The sequence below is a fragment of the Narcine bancroftii genome, chromosome 1 (assembly GCF_036971445.1).
Source record: "Narcine bancroftii isolate sNarBan1 chromosome 1, sNarBan1.hap1, whole genome shotgun sequence".
In the NCBI taxonomy this organism is placed as follows: Eukaryota; Metazoa; Chordata; class Chondrichthyes; order Torpediniformes; family Narcinidae; genus Narcine; species Narcine bancroftii.
Window position 1 is genome coordinate 424,908,604 of NC_091469.1, and position 26,591 is coordinate 424,935,194.

The 26,591-nt window shown below is 40.0% G+C and overlaps 1 protein-coding gene across 10 annotated transcripts in view; it reads left to right on the forward strand.

Moving 5' to 3' along the window:
• The window catches only part of dnah5 (dynein, axonemal, heavy chain 5), a 343,529-nt gene that overhangs the window by 308,433 nt on the left and 8,505 nt on the right, over window positions 1-26,591 (forward strand). For 9 of the 10 annotated variants that reach the window (XM_069914167.1, XM_069914169.1, XM_069914164.1 and 6 more), the window contains 9 exons: window positions 6,300-6,490; window positions 7,344-7,465; window positions 8,014-8,163; window positions 11,218-11,463; window positions 15,682-15,901; window positions 17,592-17,797; window positions 18,455-18,658; window positions 19,599-19,814; window positions 22,942-23,154. In XM_069914167.1, the coding sequence (XP_069770268.1) occupies window positions 6,300-6,490; window positions 7,344-7,465; window positions 8,014-8,163; window positions 11,218-11,463; window positions 15,682-15,901; window positions 17,592-17,797; window positions 18,455-18,658; window positions 19,599-19,814; window positions 22,942-23,154 (1,768 nt within the window). Of the gene's footprint in view, window positions 1-6,299; window positions 6,491-7,343; window positions 7,466-8,013; window positions 8,164-11,217; window positions 11,464-15,681; window positions 15,902-17,591; window positions 17,798-18,454; window positions 18,659-19,598; window positions 19,815-22,941; window positions 23,155-26,591 lie in introns of those variants that run through there. The other variant, XM_069914173.1, reaches the window with a different exon arrangement.

The following is a 26,591-nucleotide window of genomic DNA, read 5'->3' on the forward strand; positions in this document are numbered from 1 at the left end:
CCTCAGATTGAAGAGACTGCCATCCGTGCGGTATCGGATGTAAACAGCGTCTTCATTGTTGGGGTCTTTCATGGCTTGGTTCAGCATCATGCTGAAGAAGATTGAAAAGAGGGTTGGTGCGAGAACACAGCCTTGCTTCACGCCATTGTTAATGGAGAAGGGTTGAGAGAGCTCATTGCTGTATCTGACCCGACCTTGTTGGTTTTCGTGCAGTTGGATAATCATGTTGAGGAACTTTGGGGGACATCCGATGCGCTCTAGTATTTGCCAAAGCCCTTTCCTGCTCACGGTGTCGAAGGCTTTGGTGAGGTCAACAAAGGTGATGTAGAGTCCTTTGTTTTGCTCTCTGCACTTTTCTTGGAGCTGTCTGAGGGCAAAGACCATGTCAGTAGTTCCTCTGTTTGCGCGAAAGCCGCACTGTGATTCTGGGAGAATATTCTCAGCGACACTAGGTATTATTCTATTTAGTAGAATCCTAGCGAAGATTTTGCCTGCAATGGAGAGCAACGTGATTCCCCTGTAGTTTGAGCAGTCTGATTTCTCGCTTTTGTTTTTGTACAGGGTGATGATGGTGGCATCACGAAGATCCTGAGGCAGTTTTCCTTGGTCCCAACAAAGCTTGAAAAACTCATGCAGTTTGGCATGCAGTGTTTTGCCGCCAGCCTTCCAGACCTCTGGGGGGATTCCATCCATACCTGCTGCTTTGCCACTTTTCAGTTGTTCGATTGCCTTATATGTCTCATCCAGGGTGAGGACCTCATCCAGCTCTAGCCTTAGGGGCTGTTGAGGGAGCTGGAGCAGGGCGGAATCTTGGACTGAGCGGTTGGCACTGAAAAGAGATTGGAAGTGTTCTGACCATCGGTTGAGGATGGAGATCTTGTCGCTGAGGAGGACTTTGCCGTTTGAGCTGCGCAGCGGGCTTTGGACTTGGGGTGAGGGGCCGTACACAGCCTTTAGAGCCTCATAGAAACCCCTGAAGTCGCCAATGTCCGCGCTGAGCTGGGTTCGTTTGGCGAGGCTAGTCCACCACTCATTTTGGATCTCCCGGAGTTTGCGCTGAAGATGGCTGCATGCGCGACGGAAGGCTTGTTTCTTCTCTGGGCAGGACGGCTTTGTAAGGTGAGCCTGGTGGGCAGCTCACTTCTTTGCCAGCAGCTCCTGGATTTCCTGGCTGTTTTCGTCAAACCAGTCCTTGTTTTTCCTGGAGGAGAAGCCCAGTACCTCTTCAGTGGATTGCAGTATGGTAGTCTTCAACTGATCCCACTACACTCTCTCTAATTACTCTTTTGCCCATTATGCAGATTTCCTTAGTATTTCTTTCTATATCAGTTATCTCATGTCATTTTTTTTGTCCTTGTGGTTGCTCTACAACCCCAATATTCCAAAAGGGATTCACTTAATCCCAGTTCTCATGTATGACAAACATCTCCTGACTAACCCCTGAATATCTGAATCATCCAGGGCTCTCTAACATTAGAACAGGAACTTGCTCCCTCTGAACTATCCTTAACTTGCTTTTAAAAGCCTCCCACTTGACAGATGTCCCTTTGCCTGAAAATGGCCTCTCCCAATCAACTCTGATTTAGGATTTTAGCTCTGGACAAGTGCATTCTTTTTGCATTGAATATAACAGCATAGGCCATTCAGCCCATGATGTTGTGCTGACCTATATAAACCTACTCAAAAAACTAACCTCTTGATAACATCCATAACCTCTATTTTTCTTGCATTCATGAACCTATCTAAGAGTCTTTTAAATGCCCCTTTTGTACCAGCCTCCACCACCACCGCTAACAGTGCATTCTAGGCACCCAATACTCTGTGTCTAAAAAAAATCCCACTTATCCCTGCCATCTTCCATAAACTTTCCTCCCACCTTGTACAGCTGTCCTCTGGTGTTTGCTGCTCTTGGCTTGGGAAAAGGGAGATGGCTGTCCACCCTATCCATGCTCTCATAATCTTGGAGACATTAGACAATGAAGATCTTGCTTCCTTAACACTTTTGGGTGCATTTTAAGAATTTTGAGCTGCTTCTCACAAAAATCACCTTAAAAATTCCTATACTGTTTTTGAGGACTGGCATAGATTAGGTATTAAATGTTTTAAAGACCTTTTTATTCAAAACAAATTTGCTTCTTTTGAAGAACTGGTGGTAAAAATTTAACTTACTAAATTTTTTTTTAGATATTTACAAGTTAGACATTTTGTTCAATCAAAAATCCCTGATTTTCCGTGAATTCCTGAGGCAAATATTCTTGATGTACTTTTTGATTTACAACTTTCTCATAAAGGTTCAATATCTATTAGGGGTAACAATTTGTTGGACTTGAGAATAGCCTCATTAGTAAAGATCAAGAACAGGATTTGAATTTATAATTTTTGGATGAGCTTTGGGATTCTATTTGTAATCTAATTAATACTACCTCCTTTTGTGCTTGACATTGTTTATTGAAATTTTAAGTGGTCCATAGAATACATATGTCTAAAGTTAAATTTTGTTTATATTCAGATATAATGCAAATTCTTTTGATGCTTCATTGATTCACATGTTGTGGAATTGTCCTAATCTAGAAAATTTTTGGAAAGACATCTTTCAAACTTTATCAGCAAGACAGCAGGTTAATCAACCAATGATAGTAGCATTAGACGCAGAAAAAGCTTTCAATAGGGTTGAATGAAATTTTTTGTTTAAGGTCTTAGAAAGATTTAATTTTGAACTGCTTTTTACTAGTTGGGTTAAAGCTTTGTATAATAGCCCTTCTGCAAGAGTAATGACAAATGGACAGATTTCATCGACATTTAATCCTGATCAACTAGACAGGGTTGTCCTCTTTCACCAGCTTTGTTTTCTTTGGTAATAGAACCTCTGGCTCAAGGTATAAGACAAGTTTCTAGTATGGAAGGCACTACAAAAGTAATTTATTTTTGTGGAAAGGTAAACTGTCAAGAGTTGCTATGCAAAAATTAACATGGCGGTATGAATGGGGTGGACTTCAATTACCACATTTTCAAAATTATTACGAGGCGGCACAATTGAAATTTATTAATATAAATGGAATCCTTCATTGTTACAAAAGTATAAATTACCTGTATTACAACATATAATGGGTATTTGGTACAAGCGAGACCAATTTATAGGTTCTAAAGGGTAAATTTCAGTAAAACCATCGTATCAGAATAAATTAATTCCTTTTTCTTTAAATAATCCTTATTTGAAAAATTGGGAAATGAAAGGAATAAGTATTATACAAGATTGTTTTGAGGCAGGTAGATTCTCTACATTTAATAGATTACAAGAGAAGTTTGGTATTTCATCAAACTCTTGTTTGGCCTATTATCAAGTTCGAGTTTTTTTTACAAACACGTTTTGGTAGGGACTTAGTTTTACCAGGTCAAATGAAATTTGAGATTTTACTTGTAGATAAAGGAACAAAAGGGTTTATTTCAGATATGTATAGGTTGTTGCAAGAAAAAAAAATAAAGTTGATGTGAATAAAACAAAAGAAAAATGGGATAAAGATTTAGGTATTGAATTGTCTTGGGAAGAATGGTCAAATATGTGTACTGATAGTGTTACAAAATTACTTAATGTGAGATACAATATGGTTGATGATAATTTTATTCATCAATTGTATTTAACTCCTGAAAAGTTGAAGAAATATGGATTTAGTTCATCAGATTTGTGCTTTAGATGTGGGGAACAGATAAGTACTTTTATACATTCTGTTTGGACATGTAGGAAAGTTGAATCTTTTTGGGAAAAAGTCATAAAATATTTGAGAGATTTATTCAAAATTGATTTGTGATTGGATCCAATGATGTGATTATTAGGTTATATGAATGTATTAATTGCAGGGTTGCAAGTGGACAAACCACAACTGAATTTTATGCGATAAGGTTAGCAGTAGCAAGAAAATGTATAGCAATTACATGGAAAAATGAGGTAGAGCTGAATATACAAAGACGGCATAATGAATTACAATCATGTTTATATTTGGAAAAATAACTTATAATTTGCAAAATAATTATTCCTTTTTTGTTAAAATGTGGAGCTTGTATTTGGAACATATGGCTATTGATCATAAGTAAATGATATGTACAGAGTTGGCACATCGAACAGTTAATTTTAAATACCCAATTTTTTTTAAGGCTCCAAGGGATGGGGTGGGGGGGGGGGTTAGTAGAGGGGGGAAGGGGGGTAATTTTTTTTGTTGTTGTAGGTTTTTTTTTGTTATGCTTTGTAAAATCTTTAAATAAAATTTAAAAAAATATTTATCAGCAATTCTCAAGGTCAAATTAGAACCTTACTCTTTAATTGCTTTATTCAAAAGAATGTATGAATTTTATCTTTTATTTCATTGATAGCCAGATGTGCAATTTTGATTAAATGGAAAGACATGTACAAAATGGTTAAGTGATATCTTGTCTTATTTAAGTCTGGAAAAAATTAGATATGCTATTAAAGATTCAAATATTAACTTCCAAAATATGCAGGGCCCATTTACAAACTATTATCATAACCTAAAAAAATTAGAGTGTTTAGATGCTCTAGAACTATGTTCTCTTGTTCCAGGTTGGTGTCACTTGATTTCCAAGTATCTTTTTTTTAACTTTGCTTAGTTGTCGGGGTCTTGTTTGGGATTTTTTTTTCTTTCTTTTGATTTTGATAACTGTTCAACTGCGAATAATGTGAACATTGATAATTGTAGAAAGAGAAGAAATTTGTAAACCCTTTTTATATAAAAAAATTATAACTGGAAAATAATTCATAATTTCATCTTTTTTCTCCTTTAGGTTGTTTTTTTTATGTAATGTGCTTTGGATTTTTGAATTGTGTTCATTTTTTAATTTTATTTTAATTATGTTGTACATTGTATAATTGTATCGTTCAATTGTTTATTCTTGAAATACTAATAATTTTTTTTTAAATTCCTATTACATACCTTTTTCTTTAGATATAAGCTATTTTTGTGATTTCCTGTCATATTTGAATACTATGTTCCCCACAAAGCAAGCTGTTTTGGTCAGTTTCGGCATGTATTCAGTGCAGATGCAATGCAAGTATTGTCTTAGGCCTGGGCATGCTTAGTCAGGATAGATGCATACAGGCTATAAAAGTAGCTTACATATATGGATGCTGTGCATTACATTGATATAGAATGACTGTATGTCGATGCACATGTTTTCCGGCAATAGCATAGTGGGTGTGCTTTTATCATGATCAGGAAGAGACAGCAGAAATGTCTCATTAATTTTGCAACAGCTGCGATACATTCTGTAACTTTTGTGGTGAGTATACATTTAAGGCTCAAAGACACAGCATGAATGCACTTATTAAGAGACCCTATGAGCTCTATTTTGGTTGTAAAATTGATGACCAAGACAAACCCTGAGCTCTTCACATTTGTTGTGCAACGTGCAGTTGAACTAACGCAATGTGTCAGCATCATTATGTGATTAAACATGCTAAATCCAAAAAGTTACTATTTCTCCAACTTCCTACATGATACAGCAAATCTGAAATTATCATTGTATTCAGCTTGAAGTTAGCTATTGTAATCCAGTATAATCTCTTTCCATGACTATTTTAAAACTAATACAGTCATGCTCATTTATTGCAAAGTGCTTTCCCACTGATATTTCAGCCATCTGCCCAGTCTCCTTTCCTAGGAAGAGTTTGAGTTCTGCCCCCTGTCTGGTAAGGCCATCCATATTGCTTGAGAAAACAAATTCTGCTCCATCCAAGTCCTGTCAAGTCGTTATATGATCTTTGCTGCAGTCTACCTGTAATCCTTGAAACTGCCAATCCGGTTTTAGAATTGTCATAACTAGGATTTAAAGCATTGCAGTTACTATAGTGCAGCCAATCTCAACAGGGGTCATTTATTGGAGTGCTACGCACTGAAATCACAATTTTTAAAAAATATAGTCAGTAGGAGAGAAGTGCAGGAGAAACCAACTAAACTTGATTGCTCTGCAGGGAAAGGAGTGCCCAAGAACTTTGAGCAGAGTTCTAAGGGGGCCATAACCAAAAAAAGTTGAGACTGGCTGCTCTAGTAGGTCTCTACCATTGTATTTTGATTGGATTCCTGTTGATGATGGGTGAATTTTTCCTCCCTCTATTGATACAGGCATGTATTGTAACTCCCTCTACTTGATTGACTGTTGTGTAAATACATATGGAGAAGAGATTTTAGTTCCTTCATTTCAATAATCTTGCATTCAGAATTTCATTATTAAGGTCATGTTAACAAAATTGAATACAGCTGTTTCAGTTGAAAATGTATCTTATCTTGCAGATCCATTAAAAGTCCCATTACCAGTAAGAGAATCGCCAATATCATTGAGCACATGACTTACGAAATACATAAGTATGCAGCCCGTGGTCTGTATGAGGAACACAAATTTTTGTTCACTCTTCTCCTCGCACTTAAGATTGACATGCAGCACCACAGACTGAAACATGAGGAGTTCCTCATCCTTATAAAAGGTCAGAACGTCAAAAAGTAAAAAGAAACAAACCCTTCTGGGGACCATTTATCAAATGGCACATTTTAACTTGATATTGTTTCATTGGATCTTGCAATGTATTCATCAGTTTATGAATATTTTCCACACAATCACCGGTTACTACTAACATACGGGCTCTAGTTGAATGTAATCATACAAATTTTCTTTTTTTAATTTTTTTTAATTTTTCACACTATAAACCACATTGATCAAGATACATACATTTTCCTTTTCAAAAATATACAGTGTCATTTCCCCCCCTCCCTCTTCCCATCCCACCTTCCCTACCTCCCCTCCCATTCATTTAAAGTTCAGAATCTAAGATACATTAAACCTGTCAAACAATGTTGTCACTCAATAAAAACAAACAAGAATTTCCACTGAGTCAATTCTTTTCATTCCCTTCTCCTTCTGTAATTTTAGGTGGTAGATGTCCCCGGTAGGTTTTCTCTATTGTGTTTCATGTATGGCTCCCATATTTGTTCAAATATTGTATATTTGGACTTGATTTGGACGGTGCACAAAAAAGATTTGTTAGGATAGCCCTAGCTGTAGCAAAAAAATGTATGATGTCAGCCTGGAAATTAGAAGATAACTTGAGAATACAACAATGGTATATAGAAATGAATAAATGTATTCCATTAGAAAAAATAACATTTTTAAAAATTTTCAATGAATACCCATGTATCCTGGAGCAGTAATGTGTCAGAGGAGCTAACATGTCAGTTTCAGAATTTAACAGTGCAAAAAATCAAATTAATCCCAAATGCTATTTGAGGCATATGATTGAAGTTATATTTGTGTAACATGGTTTTTTTTTATATGTACCCCAGGTGGTGCTTCATTAGACCTTAAGGCTTGCCCTCTAAAACCTGCGAAGTGGATTTTGGATATGACCTGGTTAAACCTGGTGGAACTGAGTAAACTTGGCCAATTTGCAGATGTCTTGGACAAAGTATGTTAAGAACTGAGAACTATGTAAATTTGGTTACTTTGTGTGAGAAAGTACAAAGAGGAGCCTCCTAACACTGATGTTGGATATCACTGCTCCTTGCATTGCAGTGCACGCAGAAAGACTTTCTAAAACTAATTGGCTAAAGTCTTTTTAGTTGACATACCTGTGAAGATGTTTGTAGCAGATGCATAGATAAAGTACAACATGGAAGATATTTCTCTTTAAAACTGATACTATGAAAATCCATCTCACTGAAACAGCCAAAATACTTAACGAATCATAAAGTAATGAAGTGTAAAAGTAATTTCAATGCTGACAGTGAGATCGTTTTCAGTGTATTGAGATGAACAGCAGTAATTTATATTGTGAACCAATAGAAGATGAAAATAGCTACACAAATTGTTTAAAATTTTGTAATCATTTAGGTTATAATTTATGTAGATGGTGAGATTTAAAATATGACAATATACATTGGTGAGTTGAATAATGTCTTTATTGAAGAATAGATTTTTTTGTAATTGCCTAATCTTTGAATATTATTGAAATAGATTGTGAGAAATGAGAAACAGTGGAAGAACTGGTTTGATAAAGAAGCCCCTGAAGAAGAGGTTCTGCCAAATGCTTATGACCAGTGCTTGGATTGTTTCCGACGTCTTCTCCTGATCAGATCTTGGTGTCCCGATAGAACCATTGCACAGGTATTCACAGAATATGCATATGAACAGTGGGAATTAAATAAACTAAACTGTGTTAAATTTAAAGATTACTAAATATTTTCTATTTAAAAAGTAATCAGTGACAACAATTTAAAATGAACTATTTTAGGTTCTTGATGTGTGAATGAGTAGGATAAATTTAGGTTGCTTTCTCAAAATTGAAAATTTCAAGATCAGACATATGGTGATTATTTATGAGTTTCAGCTGTGAAAAATACCATGTACAGTAACTGTGTTGCTTTAATGTGTGATTCAAGGCAGATACATCACTGCCAAAATTCTTAAAATACCAAGGATTGCCTTTGCACTTCAAGGACCATTCAGAATTATCTGCAAAGTGAACAGCTAGAAAATTGTAAGAGAGACAAATGTGGAACAGACTTTTTTGCTCAATTAGCTCCCTGATGAGTGAGCATTGTTGATATTACTTTGTAAAATCCACCTCTTTTGCTTTTTCAACGTGATGTTTCAAAAATAAATAGGACTTATGGATAAGACTTTCATATCACCAGTAGAATGAAAATAACAAAACTAATGATACGAGGAAATTAGTGGTATATTAGTTTATTGGCAAACAAATGCGAGACATTTATACATTACAGTTCAATTATAGTATCATTGTTCAGCCATGATAAATGATTAATTGTACTTGTGAAGCAGTAATTATGGTCAAATAATATGCATTAAGACTGTAGAATTTAATTGTAAGTGGTCCTTCCATCAGATGGGCGAAAGGCACCTTCTACAATACAAGACTTTTAGGTAATTAGGAGACTAGATCCATTATATTTCGGTAGTTTTAAACTATTGAAACAGCTCATTAATTGGGGACAGTGGAAACTCCAGCAACTTATGCATTTATATTCACATTCCAAAATTATTTATCTACATGCAAGGCAACAACTTAGTGCCTACAAGTTGGTTTTGGTTAGAGAATACTTATTTTGCTGTGTTTGTTCTTGACCTGCCAATATGAGAAAGAGGGAAGACTTCCAGAGAACCACTGCTGTTGTATTGCCTTGATGCCTACATTGACCAAAGCACCAAGCTACATTCCCTCACAAGTGATCATAGGCATATTTACCCTTTTGTCATGAATTAGCTCTGACATGACTTCAGCCATTTGTCTGATGTGGAGTGACCATACAGTAGGTGTCTGGTATATTCTGCCATTTCCTTTTTGCAGGGGTTGCAGTATTGTCTTAGTGATAATATACAAGCTCTTTCATGTGGTTAATTTAATTAATCACCAGATCAACTTTCCAAGCTAGAGCAAAGGGTTCTCTTCAGGAAAAGAACAAATAGTGTTGGAGCTTTCCGATACAAAGCAGTAATGCAAATAAAAGAGACTGGCCTTAACCGTGGTTGGATTTGGGCAAAGTTGATGAATAATTTAGTTGAGCAGTCTGCAAGTACTTTTGTTATAGTGTAGCTGTTCTGGTTCCATTTCCTTCCTAGTTCTCCAGTTGTTATTGCTGAGGGTACTTGGATTTATACTGAAGAAAAATAATAGATGCTAAATTATACTATATAATCCAAAATTGAGGTTCTCTTGAAATAGGTTATTTTCAAACTACATGAATTATGTGCCCCTCTTCAACATGGAAACAGGCCCTTTGGCCCAACTTGCCCATACTGACCCAGCAGCTTGCATTTAGCCCATACTCTCTGAGCTTTTCCTATCCATATATTGGTCCAATAGTACCCACCTCGACCGTCAGCACAGTCCATACATTCACCATCCTCTGTGTATAAAAGTTATACCTCTTGTTCCTATTAAATCTCTCACCAAAAACCTATGTCCTCTGGTTACCAATTTCCCCAACTTTGGGCAAAAGACTGAGTCACCCCTCATTCTCCTGACCTCCAAGGAATAAAGCCAGAGCTCATTTAGCCTCTCCCTATTGCTCAGGCCCTCGAGTCCTGGCAACATCCTTGTACATCATCTCTACACCCTCTCCCGCTTAACAACATATTTCCTGAAGCACGGTGACTAAAGCTAAATACAATACTCCAAAGAGGTCCTCTCCTTCAAAAAAAGTGGCACTATAGGATTTGGTTTCTCAATGTACTCAGTGAAATTTGGAGCAGGGCTGGTACAAAGCCTGCGTGACTAGAGCCCTGTTCCTTCAGTGATTAATTCTTCTTTCAAAACAGGATGGAATGTTCAGAGAATTAGTAAAATGAGATTGATTATACAATAATCTTAGGAGAAGAAGTGAGTTACAGTGTTAATCTGTCCTTGTTACAGGTATTGAATAGTTTCAGAAAACAATCCTTTTTGTCTGTCAATTTTTTTTTAATGTTCAATTTATCCGAGTTTATGTCCTTAGGAGCCTTGACGTGCTTATTGACTATTATTCTAATTGCAAATTGGATTTCTATTGTAAATTTGTCACAAAGGTGACTTTTTTCACCTGATCCACTTGAGCAAGTAATTGCAGAAGTTTCAACTTTGTGGAATTAAAGTTGTTGCAGGGTGATATCAGATCAGGAAAAAGAATCATCAGATTTAATTCGCATGAAATATCATTGATCTGATGTTAAATATTTTTCTCTCTTTACATAGGTTGCCTTACCTGCTTTTATTGTTACTTGTGCTGCAGTCTCTTGTCAGAGAAAGCTGCATTAATCCTCTTTCCAACACGCCCAAGGTTCTTCCTCTGTAAAAGCAGATTTTTCTATTTTTATTCCACAATTTCTGCTATCTACAAAAGTAATTAATATGGTTGGGAGCTGAAACCCTTTTTAGTTTCAAAAGCTGGCTCCTTGAATCTCAGCCTTGTTAGGTAATGTAAATTCCACAATGTTAACCACTCCATGACAGATAAAATGAAGGTCAGGGGTTCCACTTATGAAATACTTGTTTCTGAATTGAAATTGAAAGCACTGACTTGCTCATTGTGCAAAACCAATTTGTACTTATTGTATCAAGGAAGTGATATATTTTATTTCATTTATTTATTTAATGCTTTGCTGCATTTTTAACAGGAATTGTAATTAAATAAATCTTTGAAATTTCCCCATTTTCTTTAGGCTCGTAAGTACATCATGGATGCAATGGGAGAAAAATATGCAGAAGGAGTCATCCTGGACATAGAAAAGACATGGGAAGAATCAGATAGATACACTCCACTTATCTGTTTTTTATCAATGGGCTCAGATCCCACAGATTCCATCAAAGCATTGGGCAAAAAGATCAAGATAGAAACGCATTGTATCTCGATGGGTCAGGGTCAAGAAATCCATGCACGCAAATTACTCCAGCAAACTATGACCAATGTAAGAGGAAATTCCAAGCAATATGAATTAATTTTGAGTTTGAGTCATTGTACATAAAATATATATAGTAGCGGTAGCTACGGAGAGGGAGCTAAAGAACAAGACTACACACACTGAGTCAGCTTCACTTCCAATGGTTTAATTTGAAAAACCAATGCTGCACCTTATAAGGCGGCCAACAAGACCCATCTCTGCGGTGACGTAATGATGCAGTTGAGTGTGCAGACCCTCTGACCACAAGGGAAGCAAAATCCGGAAGGGCCAACTTGACGTGGCTGCTCCATTGCCGCGGTCATGACAAATGCAGAGCGTTGCAATGTGCACCACCACACAACCCCCCCCCCCCCCCCCCCAGAATTGGCTCTAGTGTCCCTGAGCACTGTGGGGGTGTACCTTTAGGAGGTTTCCCCCAGCGCTTGGGCTGTCCTGGTACAATCTGCTGACTGTGGTCCAGATGTGCCAGTTTCAGCCTGTCTGCTGGGAACAGTTCCTCCCTACCCCCAATGTCTAGTGTGAAAATTTTGCCTGAGTTGGAGGGACCATGACGGATGTATACAAAGTCTGTAGTTGATGTCTTTGGGGATGGATGCAGGCTGACGTCCATGGTGTGAGGATGGGGAGGGGGGTGCAAAATAGGCTAACCTGTCCTGCAGGTCTTGTAACGATGCTTTCCCCTCAGTGCCTGAGTCTTGGGACAGTGGGAAGAATTCACCTGGCAGGGTTAGCAGGGCACCGTACACCAATTCCACTGAGAATGCCTGTAAATCCTCTTTAGATGCCGTTCTGATGCCCAGTAAATCCTAGGGGAGCTCGTCCGCCTAATTGGGGCTATTTAAACGGGTCATGAGGGCTGACTTCATGTGGCGGTGGAAACACTCAACGAGTCCGCTGGACTGTGGGTGATGGGCGGCAGTGTGGTGCAGCTTGATGTCCAGGAACGTTGCGAGCTGTGTCCACAGTGCTGACATAAACCGCGTCTCTGTCGGTGGTTATGTGGGCTGGTACCTCAAACCTCGTGATCCAATGCATGAGCCGTGCCCTGGTGCAGGAATCAATTGAGTTGTCTTAAGGAATGGCTTCCAGCCATCTCGTGGTGTGGTCTATTACTGTGAAAAGGTACCGGGTGTCTCGGGAGATGGGCAGCAGGCCCACAATGTTGACATGTATATGTTCGAACCGCCTCTTCAGAGGCTCAAACTGGTGGAGTGGGGTCTTGACATGATGGTGGACTTTGTATTCTTGACGGTGGGTGCAATTGTGAGCCATCTGAGCAACTTATTTTCTCAGACCGTGCCACACGAACCTCTCTGATACCATACACGTTGTGGTTTTTATGGACAGGTGTGTGAGGGCATGAACAGTCTTGAAAACTTGATGTGCCAGAGGAGACATCGCTCAGGAGTGTGTCGGGGCTGTCCAGCAGGCTGAGGTCTTCGAAGCCGAGACCAGTGATGGTTGTCCAGAAGGCCTGTGTTTCCTCAGCCTCTTTCTGGGCCTGCGCCAGCCGGGAGTAGACCAGCCCGAGGGATAAGGACTGGATGGTGGGTCAGGAGAGTGTGTTGGCCATGACATTGTCCTTGCTGGAGAGATGTCAGATATATAGGATAGGTGGCGTTTTTGGCACACTGACCAGGGGTCCTTAGCCATGGTGAATCATGAACAGCCTGGAGCTCCCTGTCGAACACACTATATTTAAGTTCAGGAGGTGCAGGTGACAGCTGAAAAAGGCCCAGGCCTCCACTGACCTTTGAAGGATTGCTCAAGGACACCCCCGATGGCTGTCACCGATGCGTCCATGATGAGTGCCGTGGGTACATCTGATCTGGGGTGAACCAGTAAGCTGGCATTAGCCAGGGCGTTCTTCGTTGCGGTGAAAGCTGCGTTGGTCTCCTCCATCCATGCTAGGGTTTTTCTTTTGATCAATATCATGGCAAATAGTGTTGTCATGATGTGTGCTGCCCCCGGGATGAATCGGTTATAGAAGTTAACCATCCCTGTGAATTCCTGGAGGCCTTTGAGGGTGTTGGGGAGGGTGAACTGGCATATGACTGTGACATTTTCCGCTGATGGTGCCACCCCATTTGCGGTGATAGTGCGGTGACACTGCATGGTGTCTTTTCCTAATTGGCACTTTGGCACATTGACTTTGAGACCAAATTCCAACAGGCAAATGAAGAGTCTGCAGAGATGGTCTTTGTGGTCCTTGCTTGTGATGAGTATGTCATCTAAGTAAAGTAAGTCCAAGTCTCTGCCCACCACGTCTATCAAGCGCTGAAAGGTTTGCACCACGTTCTTGAGTCCAAAAGGGATGTGGAGGAATTTGAAAAGTCCAAATGGGGTGATAATGGCTGTCTTGCCAATGTCGTCCGGGTGAATGTGGATTTGATTATAGCCACGCACCAAATTGACTTTGGACAACACCTTTGTGCTGAGAAGGTTGTCGGTCTGGTGTGGCGGAGTCATTAAGGTGGCAGTAATCCCTACAGTGCCGCCATCTGCCTAAGGACTTGGGGACCATGTGTAGTGGGGATGCCCACTGACTGTGGGACCTGCCGACTATGCCCAATTCTTGCATCCAAAAAAATTACTCTTTGGCCAACTGCAGTTTGTTTGGGGGATGTCTCCTGGCTTTGGCATGGAGCAGGAGCCTTTGGGTCAGAATGTGATGTTGCACCCCATGCTGTGGCATGGTGGAAGTGAAATGCAGCCTGAGGATAGCCGGGAATTCATCCAGGAGGTGCCTGTACTCGTCCTTAGGGGCACTCACCATGGCCACGCCTGGGTTGAGGGCAATGGTAGTTTTGAGTTGGATTTTGGAAGGTCCAGGCATGCACTAGCCATTTGGCTTTCGCATCCACCAGCAAGCTGTGTGCCCAAAGGAAATCAGCACCAAGGAGCTATGTGTCCATCGCAGCCAGGGTGAAATTCCACAGATTCCACAGAAGCTTCTCGTTGCCGAGCTGTATTTGCACATTGCGCGTGCCAAAGGTTTTGATGGGGCCTTGTGGGTACATTTGTGTCTCCAGTGCAGTTGGTGGGATGATACTGAGTTCAGCACCCGTGTCAACCAGGAACCATCAGCCACTAAACTTGTCAGTGATGTGCAAAAGGCTATTGATGTGGCCAGCCACCATGGTCATTAGCGGCGACTGACCTGGCCATTTTCTGGAAACGAGCAGGGTTGCCTGCACTTTTGTGCCTGTGCTCCCCAGCATTGGTGATAAAAGCACCAGTTAGTGTTTGGTGCCTCTGCTGGCTTGCTGGGGCGCTGTTGTGTTCTTGGGTGGGAACGCAATACCTGGTTCATGGCGGACTCGTTTTCACATTTTGTGCACCACAGGATGTCTGCTCTGGCCACGACCTTGCGTGGATCCGAGAAATCCTCATCTGCTAACAGCAGCTGTATGTCATCTACTCCACAGCTTGTGGCCCTCTGCTAGTGCAAGCATTTCATTAATGAGGGCAGTTGGTGCTATGTCTCCTAGGCCATCTAGGTGCATGAGTCTGGCAGTGTGCTGTCGTCTGGACTGGCCTAAAGTACTTAAGAGGAGCTTCTTGAGAGCTGTGTATTTACCTTCCTCCGGACGGTCATATATCAGGTCATCCACCCTGGCTGCGGTTGCTCAAGGGAGCTTTCAACTTAGTAGAACGTTGTTGAGTTGGAGTGATCTGCCTGAAGTGGAATTGCGCTTCCGCTTGTCCGAACTAAGTGCATGGGTGAAGCATCCAGAAGGTCAGTAATTTCACGGCTACTGTGTTTTCTGCTGCTGTCCATGATGTAGAATCCTGATTTGTTTGGGCTCATTGGGGTCACCAAATGTAGCGGTGACTATGAAGAGGAAGCGAAAAAACAAGACTGCATATGGAGTCTGTTTAGCTTCCAAAGGTTTAATTTGGAAAAAGCTGTGCTGTGCCTTATAAGGCGGCGACATAATAATGCAGCCAAGTGCGTGTGCGCGGCCCCTTTGACCACGAAGGAAGCAAAGCCCAGCAGCGCCATCTTGACGAGGCTGCTCTGCTGCATTGTGATGTGCTCTGCCACATATATAAATCTTTGTTCTTTCTTTCTTGGACTCCCACTGCTAATCTTCTGATCCTCCCTGTACCCAATCTATCGATTTTCTCTCTAGCCCTGCTGATCTATCCATTGTACTTAGAATTTTTATAACTAATGAGTTTTTTCTAATATGAAATATTACAATATTTTTTTTTATTTAGGGTGGTTGGGCTTTGCTTCATAATTGTCACTTGGGTCTCGATTTCCTGGATGAATTAATGGATATCACTACAGAAACAGAAAATATCCATGAAACTTTTCGATTATGGATGACTACAGAAGCTCACAAGTTATTCCCAATTGCACTTCTTCAAATGTCAATCAAGTTTACCAGCGAGCCTCCACAAGGTCTACGGGCTGGTTTAAAAAGGACCTACTGTGGTAAGGCTGCAATATTAATAGAGGGATACAAATGGTTTAAGAGTTAAAAAAAACATTCTCACAGTATTAGTTCCATTAGGTTCTAGCACACTTATCTGAATTAAGATCAAATAAGAGCTATCAGATTATTATCTGTGAAATTATTATTAATATTTTGGCATAGGCTGCTCAGTATCTAATATCTGCTCTCAGCTTCAATCTTGCTTTGATTTGAAGAAGCCATGCATGTTGCTCTGGAGTAAGCCAAATGCAGTTAAAGGTTTAAAAAAAAAGTTAAGTACTTGTTAGTTACCCTATAAAATCAGAAGTACATCTTGTAAATAATCAGCAAGAAGCATTAGTGATCTTTATCAATGATTTATTTCTAATATTCATTGGTTTCCAGGGGCCCTACCATTTACTGGAAACTTTCATCTTGCATTTAAGACTATAAAAGCAAAGGTGTAATGCTGAGCCTTTAATATTGTGAACAGTTTTGTGCACCATATCCAAGGAAGGATGTGATGGCATTGGAAGGGGTCCAGAGAAAGTTTACAAGAACAATCCCAGAGATGAGAGGATTAACAAATGAGGAGCTGTGGGTCTATACTCAAGAGTTTAGAAGAATGAGGGGGAAATCTTATTGAAACATACAAGGTCTGAATAAAGTGGACGTGGAGATCATGTTTCCAATAATGGGAAAGTCTAGGGACAGACTGCACAGTCTCTGGAACAGAACAGAAGAGAAATTTGTTCAAAAGGGTGGTGAATCTGTGAAATGCTGTGCAGGCCAAGTCATTGCGTAGATTTAAAGTGGACATTGATAGGTTCTTGATGAGTAAGAGTGTTAGAGGTCATGGGGAAAAGCCAGGAATGTGGAGTTGAAAGGAAGAATTCATTAGTTATGATTCAAATAGTGGAGAAGAATCCATGGGATGAATGGCCTAGTTCTTCTATCTCTTATTTGACCTTCAAAATGCATCAACTCAAAGTTGTCAAGATTAAATTCCACCTGCCATTTCTCTGCCCAAACTTTGACCTGTTCTATATCTTGCTGTTTTCTTTGACAACAGTTTTCTCAATCCATCACTCCAACAATCTATCATCCATATCATTAATATATATCACAAATAATGGAGATCCCAGCACTAATCCTTACACTTCACAGACCTCCAGTCAGAAAAACACCACTCCACCACAAATCCTAACCCTAACCCTCCTGTCTTCTATGGCCAAGCTAATTTTAGATCCAATTCGCCAACTCAACGTACATCCCATGCGATTTAACCTTCAGGTCCAACATAAACAACGAGGTTTAGAAAGAATTTAACATTTGAACTGTCATTGCTGCATTGGAGAATAGAGCCCAAGTCTCATTTGAGTAAAATGTTAAATAAATGTGCTCCTTTGAGGTGACAAAATGGAAAGAAGTCCTCTCCCAGATTCTCCTGTCAAACAAACCCACGATAACTATATTTTTTCAAATGGTTCTCGAAGTTGATCAACCTTTAGTACATCTTTGTACTTTTTAATGTTTCTTCTACTATTGGAATTGCCTACATTTTTTTTCTTTTATACAGCCAAGGATAATTTCATTTTGAATGACTTCCACATACCCTTGATAGTTGAAACCACAGTTTCAAATTTGAATCGGTAAATAGGATTATGTAAGTAATATAAAAATTGTTACCCTGAGATCTTTTCTTTACAGGAATTAGTCAGGATCTGTTGGATATTAATAATATGACTCAGTGGAAGCCTATGCTCTATGCAGTGGCTTTTTTACACGTAACAGTGCAAGAAAGACGAAAGTATGGACCTTTGGGTTGGAATGTTCCATATGAATTTAACCAGGCTGACTTTAATGCTACTGTACAGTTTATTCAAAACCACCTGGATGACATAGATGTCAAAAAGGTACAGACTGCATTTTTTAATGTCTCAATTATGCACAATACTATTGATGAAAGGCAAGCAAGGATCAATATGAAGAATGACTTTGATACTCTGTTAATTTTGCATCACAGCTAAAATATTACAACTGTATAAAATAAAGATTAAATAAATTTTCTATTTTTTTTATATTTTAACCAAGCAGAGATCCTTGCACAAGACTGATTAGCACAAAATTATTTCTTCAGAGGAATAATTAGCATTGAACTGAAACTTTATAATCGTAACAAATTACTTACATGGATCTGTATATCTCATCTTTGAGGCAGATGCAATACATTTCCAGCTGTTCTTCCATGGAAGATTAGCAAAAGTCATTGTGAAAATGCTTAACTACCCAACAATGCACAACTTCCTCATATGATCTGCTGTCATAGACAGAATATTTGAAGATCCTCACAGAAATTTCAAACCTATATTGTTGTGTTTTAATTTAGCTACTATTTGCAAATGTCAAATGATCTCATGAAGCAAAGCACTATCTCAGCAATAAAATAATTATAGCTAATTAAATGTGTTTTTATAATAGTAGCAGAAAGTCCAATAAAGTTGTCTGATTCAATATAATAGATTATAAAATTATGCTCATGTTTTAAAATTTGCCTTCTCCCCAACTACCAGAGTGTTTCTTGGACTACAGTGCGATATATGATTGGTGAGATCCAGTATGGTGGGAGAGTCACAGATGATTACGATAAACGATTGCTGAACACTTTAGTCAAGGTCTGGTTCAGTGAAAATATGTTTGCTTCTGACTTCTGCTTCTATAAAAATTACAGTATTCCCAAATGCAATTTAGTGGATCAATATCTACAGAACATTCAGGTTAGTGAATACCTTAGTTAATCTAATCTATAGTTAATCTATTATAGATTATAGATTAGTTAATCTATAGCTAGCAGCATTTCCACATTACCTAATTTAATTTTTTTTGTTTTAATATTAATGAACATAAACTGAGTTCAGATTTTTAACATGGATCAGGAACATTTATTTTTAGTGTAGCATTCTGACCATCTTGTACAACACTGGAAAGTAGAAGCAAGAGAAGGCCATTCATCCCTTCAAGCCTGCTCCATCATTCAATATAATTATGCATCTCGATACCTTATTCCTGCTTTCTCTCCATAATCCCTTTAGCTGATAGGGACATAACCAGCTCCCTTTTGAATATATTTAATTATCTAGCATCAACAACTTTCAGTGGTAGAGAGTTCCACAAGCTCACAGCACTGGGTGAAAAAGATTATTCTCACCTCAGTCCTAAATGACTGTGACTTCCTCAACTTCAGGATCATTCTTCCTAATCCTGCCCTAGTCTTGTTAGAATTTTATGTTTCAATGAAATCCACCTTCATTTTTCAAAATTCCAAAGTGAAGATCCAGTCTTTCTTCATGCATCAGCCCTGCCATTCCAGAAATCAGTCTGGTGAACCTTCACTGTAGCCCTTCAAGAGCAAGAATGTCCATCCACAGATTAGGAGACCAAAACTGCACACAATACTCAAGGTGCGGTCTCACCAATTCCCTTTACAATTGCAGTAAAATAACCTTGACTCTATATTCAAAACCTTGCAATAAAACACAGCATGCCATTTTACTTCTTAAAAAAACTAGCTATTTCATTTCATGTGAGGAGTAATTTCTTCTGTTTGTAGACTGCTATTAAACTTTTTCCTCTTCTACAATGATCTGCATTCACATTATTGTAGTATATTATATAAGCTGTTTATTTGGGAATAAAATTAAACACTGTACATTGCAGAGTCTTCCTACATATGACACACCTGAAGTGTTTGGTCTACATCCAAATGCTGATATTACTTACCAGAGCAAACTTGCCAATGATGTCTTGGATACTATCTTGAGTATTCAGCCAAAAGACAGCTCAAGTGGAGGGGGAGAATCAAGAGAAGCTGTAGTCGTAAGGTTGGCTGATGACATGTTGGAAAAGCTACCTGCAGACTACATACCGTTTGAGGTAGGTAATAAGCAGGTAAAGGGGATAATTTTTATGGATTGATTTAAATCTCTGCCTTTAAATGCATAATTAACAGTGTAACACTTCTCCATTAACAATGGTGTGAAGCAAGGCTGCGTTCTCGCACCAACCCTCTTTACAATCTTCTTCAGCATGATGCTGAACCAAGCCATGAAAGACCTCAACAACGAAGACGCTGTTTACATCCGATACCGCATGGACGGAAGTCTCTTCAATCTGAGGCGCCTGCAAGCTCACACCAAGACACAAGAGCAACTTGTCCGTGAACTACTCTTTCCAGACGATGCCGCTTTAGTTGCCCATTCAGAGCCAGCTCTTCAGCGCTTGACATCCTGTTTTGCGGAAACTGCCAAAATGTTGGGCCTGGAAATCAGCCTGAAGAAAACTGAGATCCTCCATCAGCCAGCTCCCCCACACCTCCATCGGGCACACAAAACTCAAAATGGTCAACCAGTTTACCTATCTCAGCTGCACCATTTCATCAGATGCAAGGATCGACAACGAGATAGACAACAGACTCGCCAAGGCAAATAGCGCCTTTGGAAGACTACACAAAAGTATCTGGAAAAACAACCAACTGAAAAAACTCACAAAGATAAGCGTATACAGAGCCGTTGTCATACCCACACTCCTGTTCGGCTCTCAATCATGGGTCGTCTACCGGCATCACCTACGGCTCCTAGAACGCTTCCACCAGCGTTGTCTCCGCTCCATCCTCAACATTCATTGGAGCGATTTCATCCCTAATATCGAAGTACTCGAGATGGCAGAGGCCGACAGCATCGAATCCACGCTGTTGATGATCCAACTGCGCTGGGTAGGTCACGTCTCCAGAATGGAGGACCATCGCCTTCCCAAGATCGTGTTATATGGCAAGCTCTCCACTGGCCATCGTGTCAGAGGTGCACCAAAGAAGAGGTTCAAGGACTGCCTAAAGAAAGCTCTTGGTGCCTGCCACATTGACCACCGCCAGTGGGCTGATATCGCCTCAAACCGTGCATCTTGGTGCCTCACAGTTCGGCGGGCAGCAACCTCCTTTGAAGAAGACCGCAGAGCCCACCTCACTGACAAAAGACAAAGGAGGAAAAACCCAACACCCAACCCCAACCAACAAATTTTCCCCTGCAACCGTGTCTGCCTGTCCCGCATCGGACTTGTCAGCCACAAACGAGCCTGCAGCTGACGTGGACATTTACCCCTCCATAAATCTTCATCCGCGAAGCCAAGCCAAAGAAGAAGAAGAACAGTGCAACACGTAAACTATTAAACTTGCACAAAAAAAAAGAAAACTTGGGATTCTGTAATCTCGTCCTGTGAATTGGATCACAATCATTTAAACATTTTATTCCATGGAAAATAGGGTTCCTGCAATTAGTCACATTTGGTGGAAGACTGAGGTTTGGATATTTTTGCACCCATGAGACCAAAAGCATTGCATTTGTGAGCTCTGTAACTATTATGTGAAGAAGGTTGTGAGGTTAAAATGATCCAGGATAGATTAAATGGTAGAGAATCGAGTGGAGTTAGGAGAAGACTGTAGGAGAGTTGCAGTATACAGAGAAAGATTGAGAAGACTGGGTCTTTATTCATTGGAGCGTAGAAGGTTGAGAGGGGATTTGATAGCTGTATATACAATTATGAGGGGAATAGATAGAGTAGATGTGAATAGGCTCTTCCCCTTGATGGTAGGAAAGATTGGAATGAGGGGTCATGTTAAGGGTTAGGGGGCAAAACATGAGAAGTAACATAAGAGGTAGCTTCTTCACTCAGAGAGTGGTGGCTGAGTGGAATGACCTTCCAGAAGAGGTGGTTGTAGCAGGGTCAATTTTGTCATTTAAGAGGAGATTGGATGAGTACATGGATGTGAGGGGGTTTGAGGGTGTGGTGAATCTCTGCTAAGCTGCCTGTCTCCCCTCTGGCTAGCCTTGCTGTACTAACATTGGCTGTGCATTATCTCTACCATTAAAGACACTCCCCTTGGGTATAACTATGTATGCACCCATTGTCTTTCATTATTGTACCATAAGTTTATGCTAATAAAAGCCATGAATATTGTTTGACCGCATCGTCTTTGTCTACTTCATCAAGTGGCACTAGAGAGGGTTATGGACAGGGAGCAGGTAGGTGGAACTAGTGAAGTTTCACTTCACACTGATTTCAGTGTGGACTAGAAGGGCCAATATGGCCTGTTTCCGTACTATAATTGTTATATGGTTACAAGGAGATGGATGTTAGCAGTTGAGTTGAAGACCAAAAGAGCTGAAGAGAAAGTTGGCCAAGGCCAGGAGATTGGGAAAGGAAGAGAATACTTGAGAAGATACTGGGAAGAAAGAGAACATTGCAGATAGCAGATAAAAGATTCCAGGGTGGAGATAACAATATGACCAGATGGAATTATGTTAAGATGGAAATCACACAGTCCACTGAAAATATCAAAAGGCAACATAGTGGTTGTTGGGGAAATGTTAGCAGTCATTCAAACTGACAAAAATAAAGTGAACAACCCTTCCAGTGAGAATCTACCAAAAGCAAAAATGCTAAGAATAAATTGTGCATGCCCATCGGAGATTGTGTCCAATGCTCTTAAGAAAATAAGAAACAGATTAGGCCAATTCCAACTTGCTCCTCTATTTAACCTCAAGTCCATTTATGTCATCATATTTCCTGACCCCTGAATAGTTCAAAAACTTATCAGTCCCAGATTTAAATCTACTTGATGACTGAGCAAAATCAGCCCTCTGAAATTCAGAATTCTAAGATGCATAACACTTTATATTAAGGAATTAAATTTCAGTTTGGTCCCAATTGACCAATAACTTATTTTGAGACCATGGAACAAATACTACTCTGATCCTTCTTTGGATTTTCTGTACCTCACTGGAAAATAGCTCTCAATACTTTTTTTTTTGTAGGACACCCACCCTCCTGCTCCCCAATCCAAGAATTGATCTTGTCAATCTACACCAGACTACCTGCAAGGCATTCACCAGGCACAGGAAGCAGAATACACAGATATGAAATTGCTGAAACCTTATGCATGCCTCTTTAATGTTGACTATTGTACACAATTGATTTTGGCAAGTTAACCAATTAGATTGTTTGCCAGGTAAAAGAAAAGCTGCAGAAGATGGGAGCACTACAACCAATGAATATCTTTCTTCGACAAGAAATTGACAGGATGCAGCGAGTAATTATGTTGGTGCAAAGTACTCTGATTGACTTGAAACTTGCAATTGAAGGAACAATTGTCATGAGCCAAAACCTCAAGGATGCATTAGACTGCATGCATGATGCTAGAATTCCACCTCAATGGAAAAAGGTAAGCACAAAATGTTTTCATTGTTTTCATGGAATGATAGAAACAGATCTGTATGTTTTGATTTCTAAATTATTTTGATGTTCCAAAGCATATAAAAGCAAACACCTCAGTTGGCCCATTGAGTCTGCTCTGTCATTCTAATCATGAGCTGATCCATCTTCCCACTTGGCTCCACTCCCCGTAACCCTTGATGCCCTGACCTGTCAATCTCTGCCCAATTACCTCCATAAACTTGCAACTCTCTGAATAGGCATTTTTCTGCATCTGATGCCCTTTTATCCTGAAGTTGTGCCCTCTTGTCCAAGACTCCCCTATCATGGGAATGATTTTTGCCATCTTTCAGCATTCAAAATTCCTTCATGTTAACCCCCCCCACCCAAAACTCCGTCTGAGGAGCATCCATTTCAGAGGTCTTGATGGCTGAGGCGGATATCTGGAACGTCAGTTTGGAGGCTTGGAGGTCAACGGTGTGGCTTAGGCAACCGGAGTGGAGGTCGAGAGGGCTCAGCCTGGAGTCGAGACGACCAATGTGGAGCGACAGAGGTGGAGCCCAGGTTTGTCACTGGCGAAGTTGGCAGGTGTTCAAGGGGATGCCTCACCGAGGTTACGGAGCTGAATTGTGGATTGTTTGTGGGGCCAGGACTTCTCCATGCTGGTGGGACATTCCTGAGGGGCTGCATTGTGGGGCTAGTAGTAACGTGGGTGCTTATACTATAACCCCAGGCACCAAAGAACGTGAGAGACTTCTTACTCGAGCTACCAAGGGCTGCTGTGGTCTTTCAACCCTTATGGTGATAGTGTTGGTTTCTAGTCAAAGTATTGGTGGCACAGATTTTTAGTTATTTAATATAATTGCAACTGAGTGTTTTATGTATAATAAATTTAATTTAGTTTGTGATTTAATTAATTTTATTTAATGTTTTGAGTCTAAAGTGTCTTATGTTTTACCCTAATGATGCATCAGTCTCTAAAGGTAATCTCATATTTTTACCGCTGCTCTTTATAATGACTGCAGTTTTAAGAAACGACGATAAGCTTCAAATTTGTATTGATTTCCCTGACCCCTAAATCTTGGCTTCACTTTTGTCATGGTTGTCTAGGGAACTGCAACACCCACCCTGATAGTTTGAGTTTGTAGGGCATGGGGTTGAGTCGGACGTGGCAGTGTGTTTAGGCAGACTATCACCAACCACTTGTTTCTCCAACCCATTACTATTTTGCGAGATGAATCTCTTGTCTAATCATTTGTTGATTTTGTACTTTGTTTATTTTTTAATTGATGTAAAGCATTCTGGAGCAACATTCTATTCTATATAAAGTGTGCTATATAAATAAAATATTCAATTCAATAGTACTCCAAGTACAGTCCATGAGCTGACAATCGTTCCTCATTTACTAACCCTTTCATCCTAGTAAATCCTCTATGAACCTTCTCCAATGCCAGGATGTCTTTTCTCAAATATAGCACCCAAAACTGTACAGAGTACTCAAAGTGAGGTCTCACCAGTGCTTTAGAGGCTCAACATTACATCCCTGCTCTTATATGCTATTCCTCTAGAAATGAATGCCAACATTGCATTTGCCTTCTTCACCACCGACTCAACCAGAGGTTAACATTTCGTGCATCCTTCATGTGGACTCCCAAATCCCTTTGCACTTTGGAATTTTGAATTTTCTCCCCATCTAATTAATAGTCTACCCATCTATTTCTTCTACAAAAGGTGCATTCTTCATTGAATTTAATCTGTCACCTCTTTGCCCATTATCCTAATCTATCCAAATTTCTCTGCAACCTTATGTTATCCTCAGGACCATCTTCCCCACCACCTATTTTTAGTATCATCTGCAAATTTAGCCATAAAGCCATCTATTCTACAATCCAAATCATTTATAAAAGGTTTGTAAAAGGAAAGTCATGTTTGATGAATCCTGTTGAGTTTTTTGAGGAAGTGATAAAAAAGGTGGATGAAGGTAGAACGGTGGATGTGATCTATTTGGATTTTAATAAGGCTTTTGATAAGGTTCCGCATGGAAGATTAATAAAGAAGGTAGAGAGATTATGACATGGGTTCAGAGGTGGCTGGGACATAGACAGCAGAGAGTCATGGTATGTCAGGTTGGAAACCTGTGACAAGCGGGGTGCCTCAGGGATCAGTGCTGGGTCCCTTGTTGTTTATAATTTATATTAATGATTTAGAGAAGGGTGTGGTTAACTGGGTAAGCAAATATGCAGATACAAAAATAGGGGAGTGATGGATAGTGAGGTAGATTTTCTTGGATTACAGAAGGATTTGGTTTGTTTGGAAGAGTGGGCTAAAAGATGTAATTCAACGTAGACAAGTGTGAGGTGTTGCATTTCAGTAAAAATAACCTGAATAGGACATATACAGTTAAGGGGAGGGCATTGAGGCACGCAGAGGAGCAAAGGGACCTGGGAGTTATGGTACAGAGTTCACTGAAGGTGGATTCCCATGTAAACAGGGTGGTTAAGAAGGCATATGGTATGCTGGCCTTCATAAATCATAGTATAGAGTATAGGAGCTGGGAGGTGATGCTGCAGCTGTTTAAGGCATTGGTGAGGCCAGGTTTGGAGTACTATGCTCAGTTCTGGTCTCCAAATTATAGAAAGGATGGAGATTAAGGAGACTGGGACTTTATTCATTGGAATGTAGACGACTGAAAATTATGAAAGGAATAGATAGACTAGACATAAACAGACTCTTTCCCCTGAGGGCAGGGGAGGTTGGAACAAGAGGCCATGAGTTAAGGGTCAGGGGGCAACACTTTAGGAGAAATATTAGAGGTGGCTTTTTCACTCAGCGAGTGGTGGCAGAATAGAATGAACTTCCAAATGAGATAGTTGCGTCAGGGTCCCTTCTGTCATCTAAGAGAAGGTTGGATGTGTACATGGAGGCGAGGGGGTTGGAGGTTTATTGGTGGTGAGCAGGAGGTTTGAGCTAGTGGAGTTGTTCTAGTGAACCGGTGCGGACTTGAAAGGCCGACATGGCCTGTTTCCGCTCCGTAAATGGTTATATGGTTATATGCAATGTAAAAAGAGGCCCCAACACCAACCCAAGGAACACCACTGGTAACTGGTAGCCAACCAGAATAGGATCCCTTTATTCCTATTCTGTTTCCTGCCAAACAGCCATGTTAGTGTCCTTCCTGTTATTCCATGGGCTCTCATCTTGTTTTCCAGCGTTATATGTGACATCTTATCGAAGGCCTTTTGAAAGTATGAATACACAACATCCACTGCATCTCCCTTGTCTATTCCTATTTGTGATCTCTTCAAATTATTATGATAGGTTTGTTAGGCATGGGAAAGATCCATTTGTCATGGTCCATGTGGGTACCAACAATATAGGTATAATGAGGAAAGAGGTTCTGTTCAGGGAATTTGAAGAGCTTGGAACTAAATTAAAAAGCAGAACCAA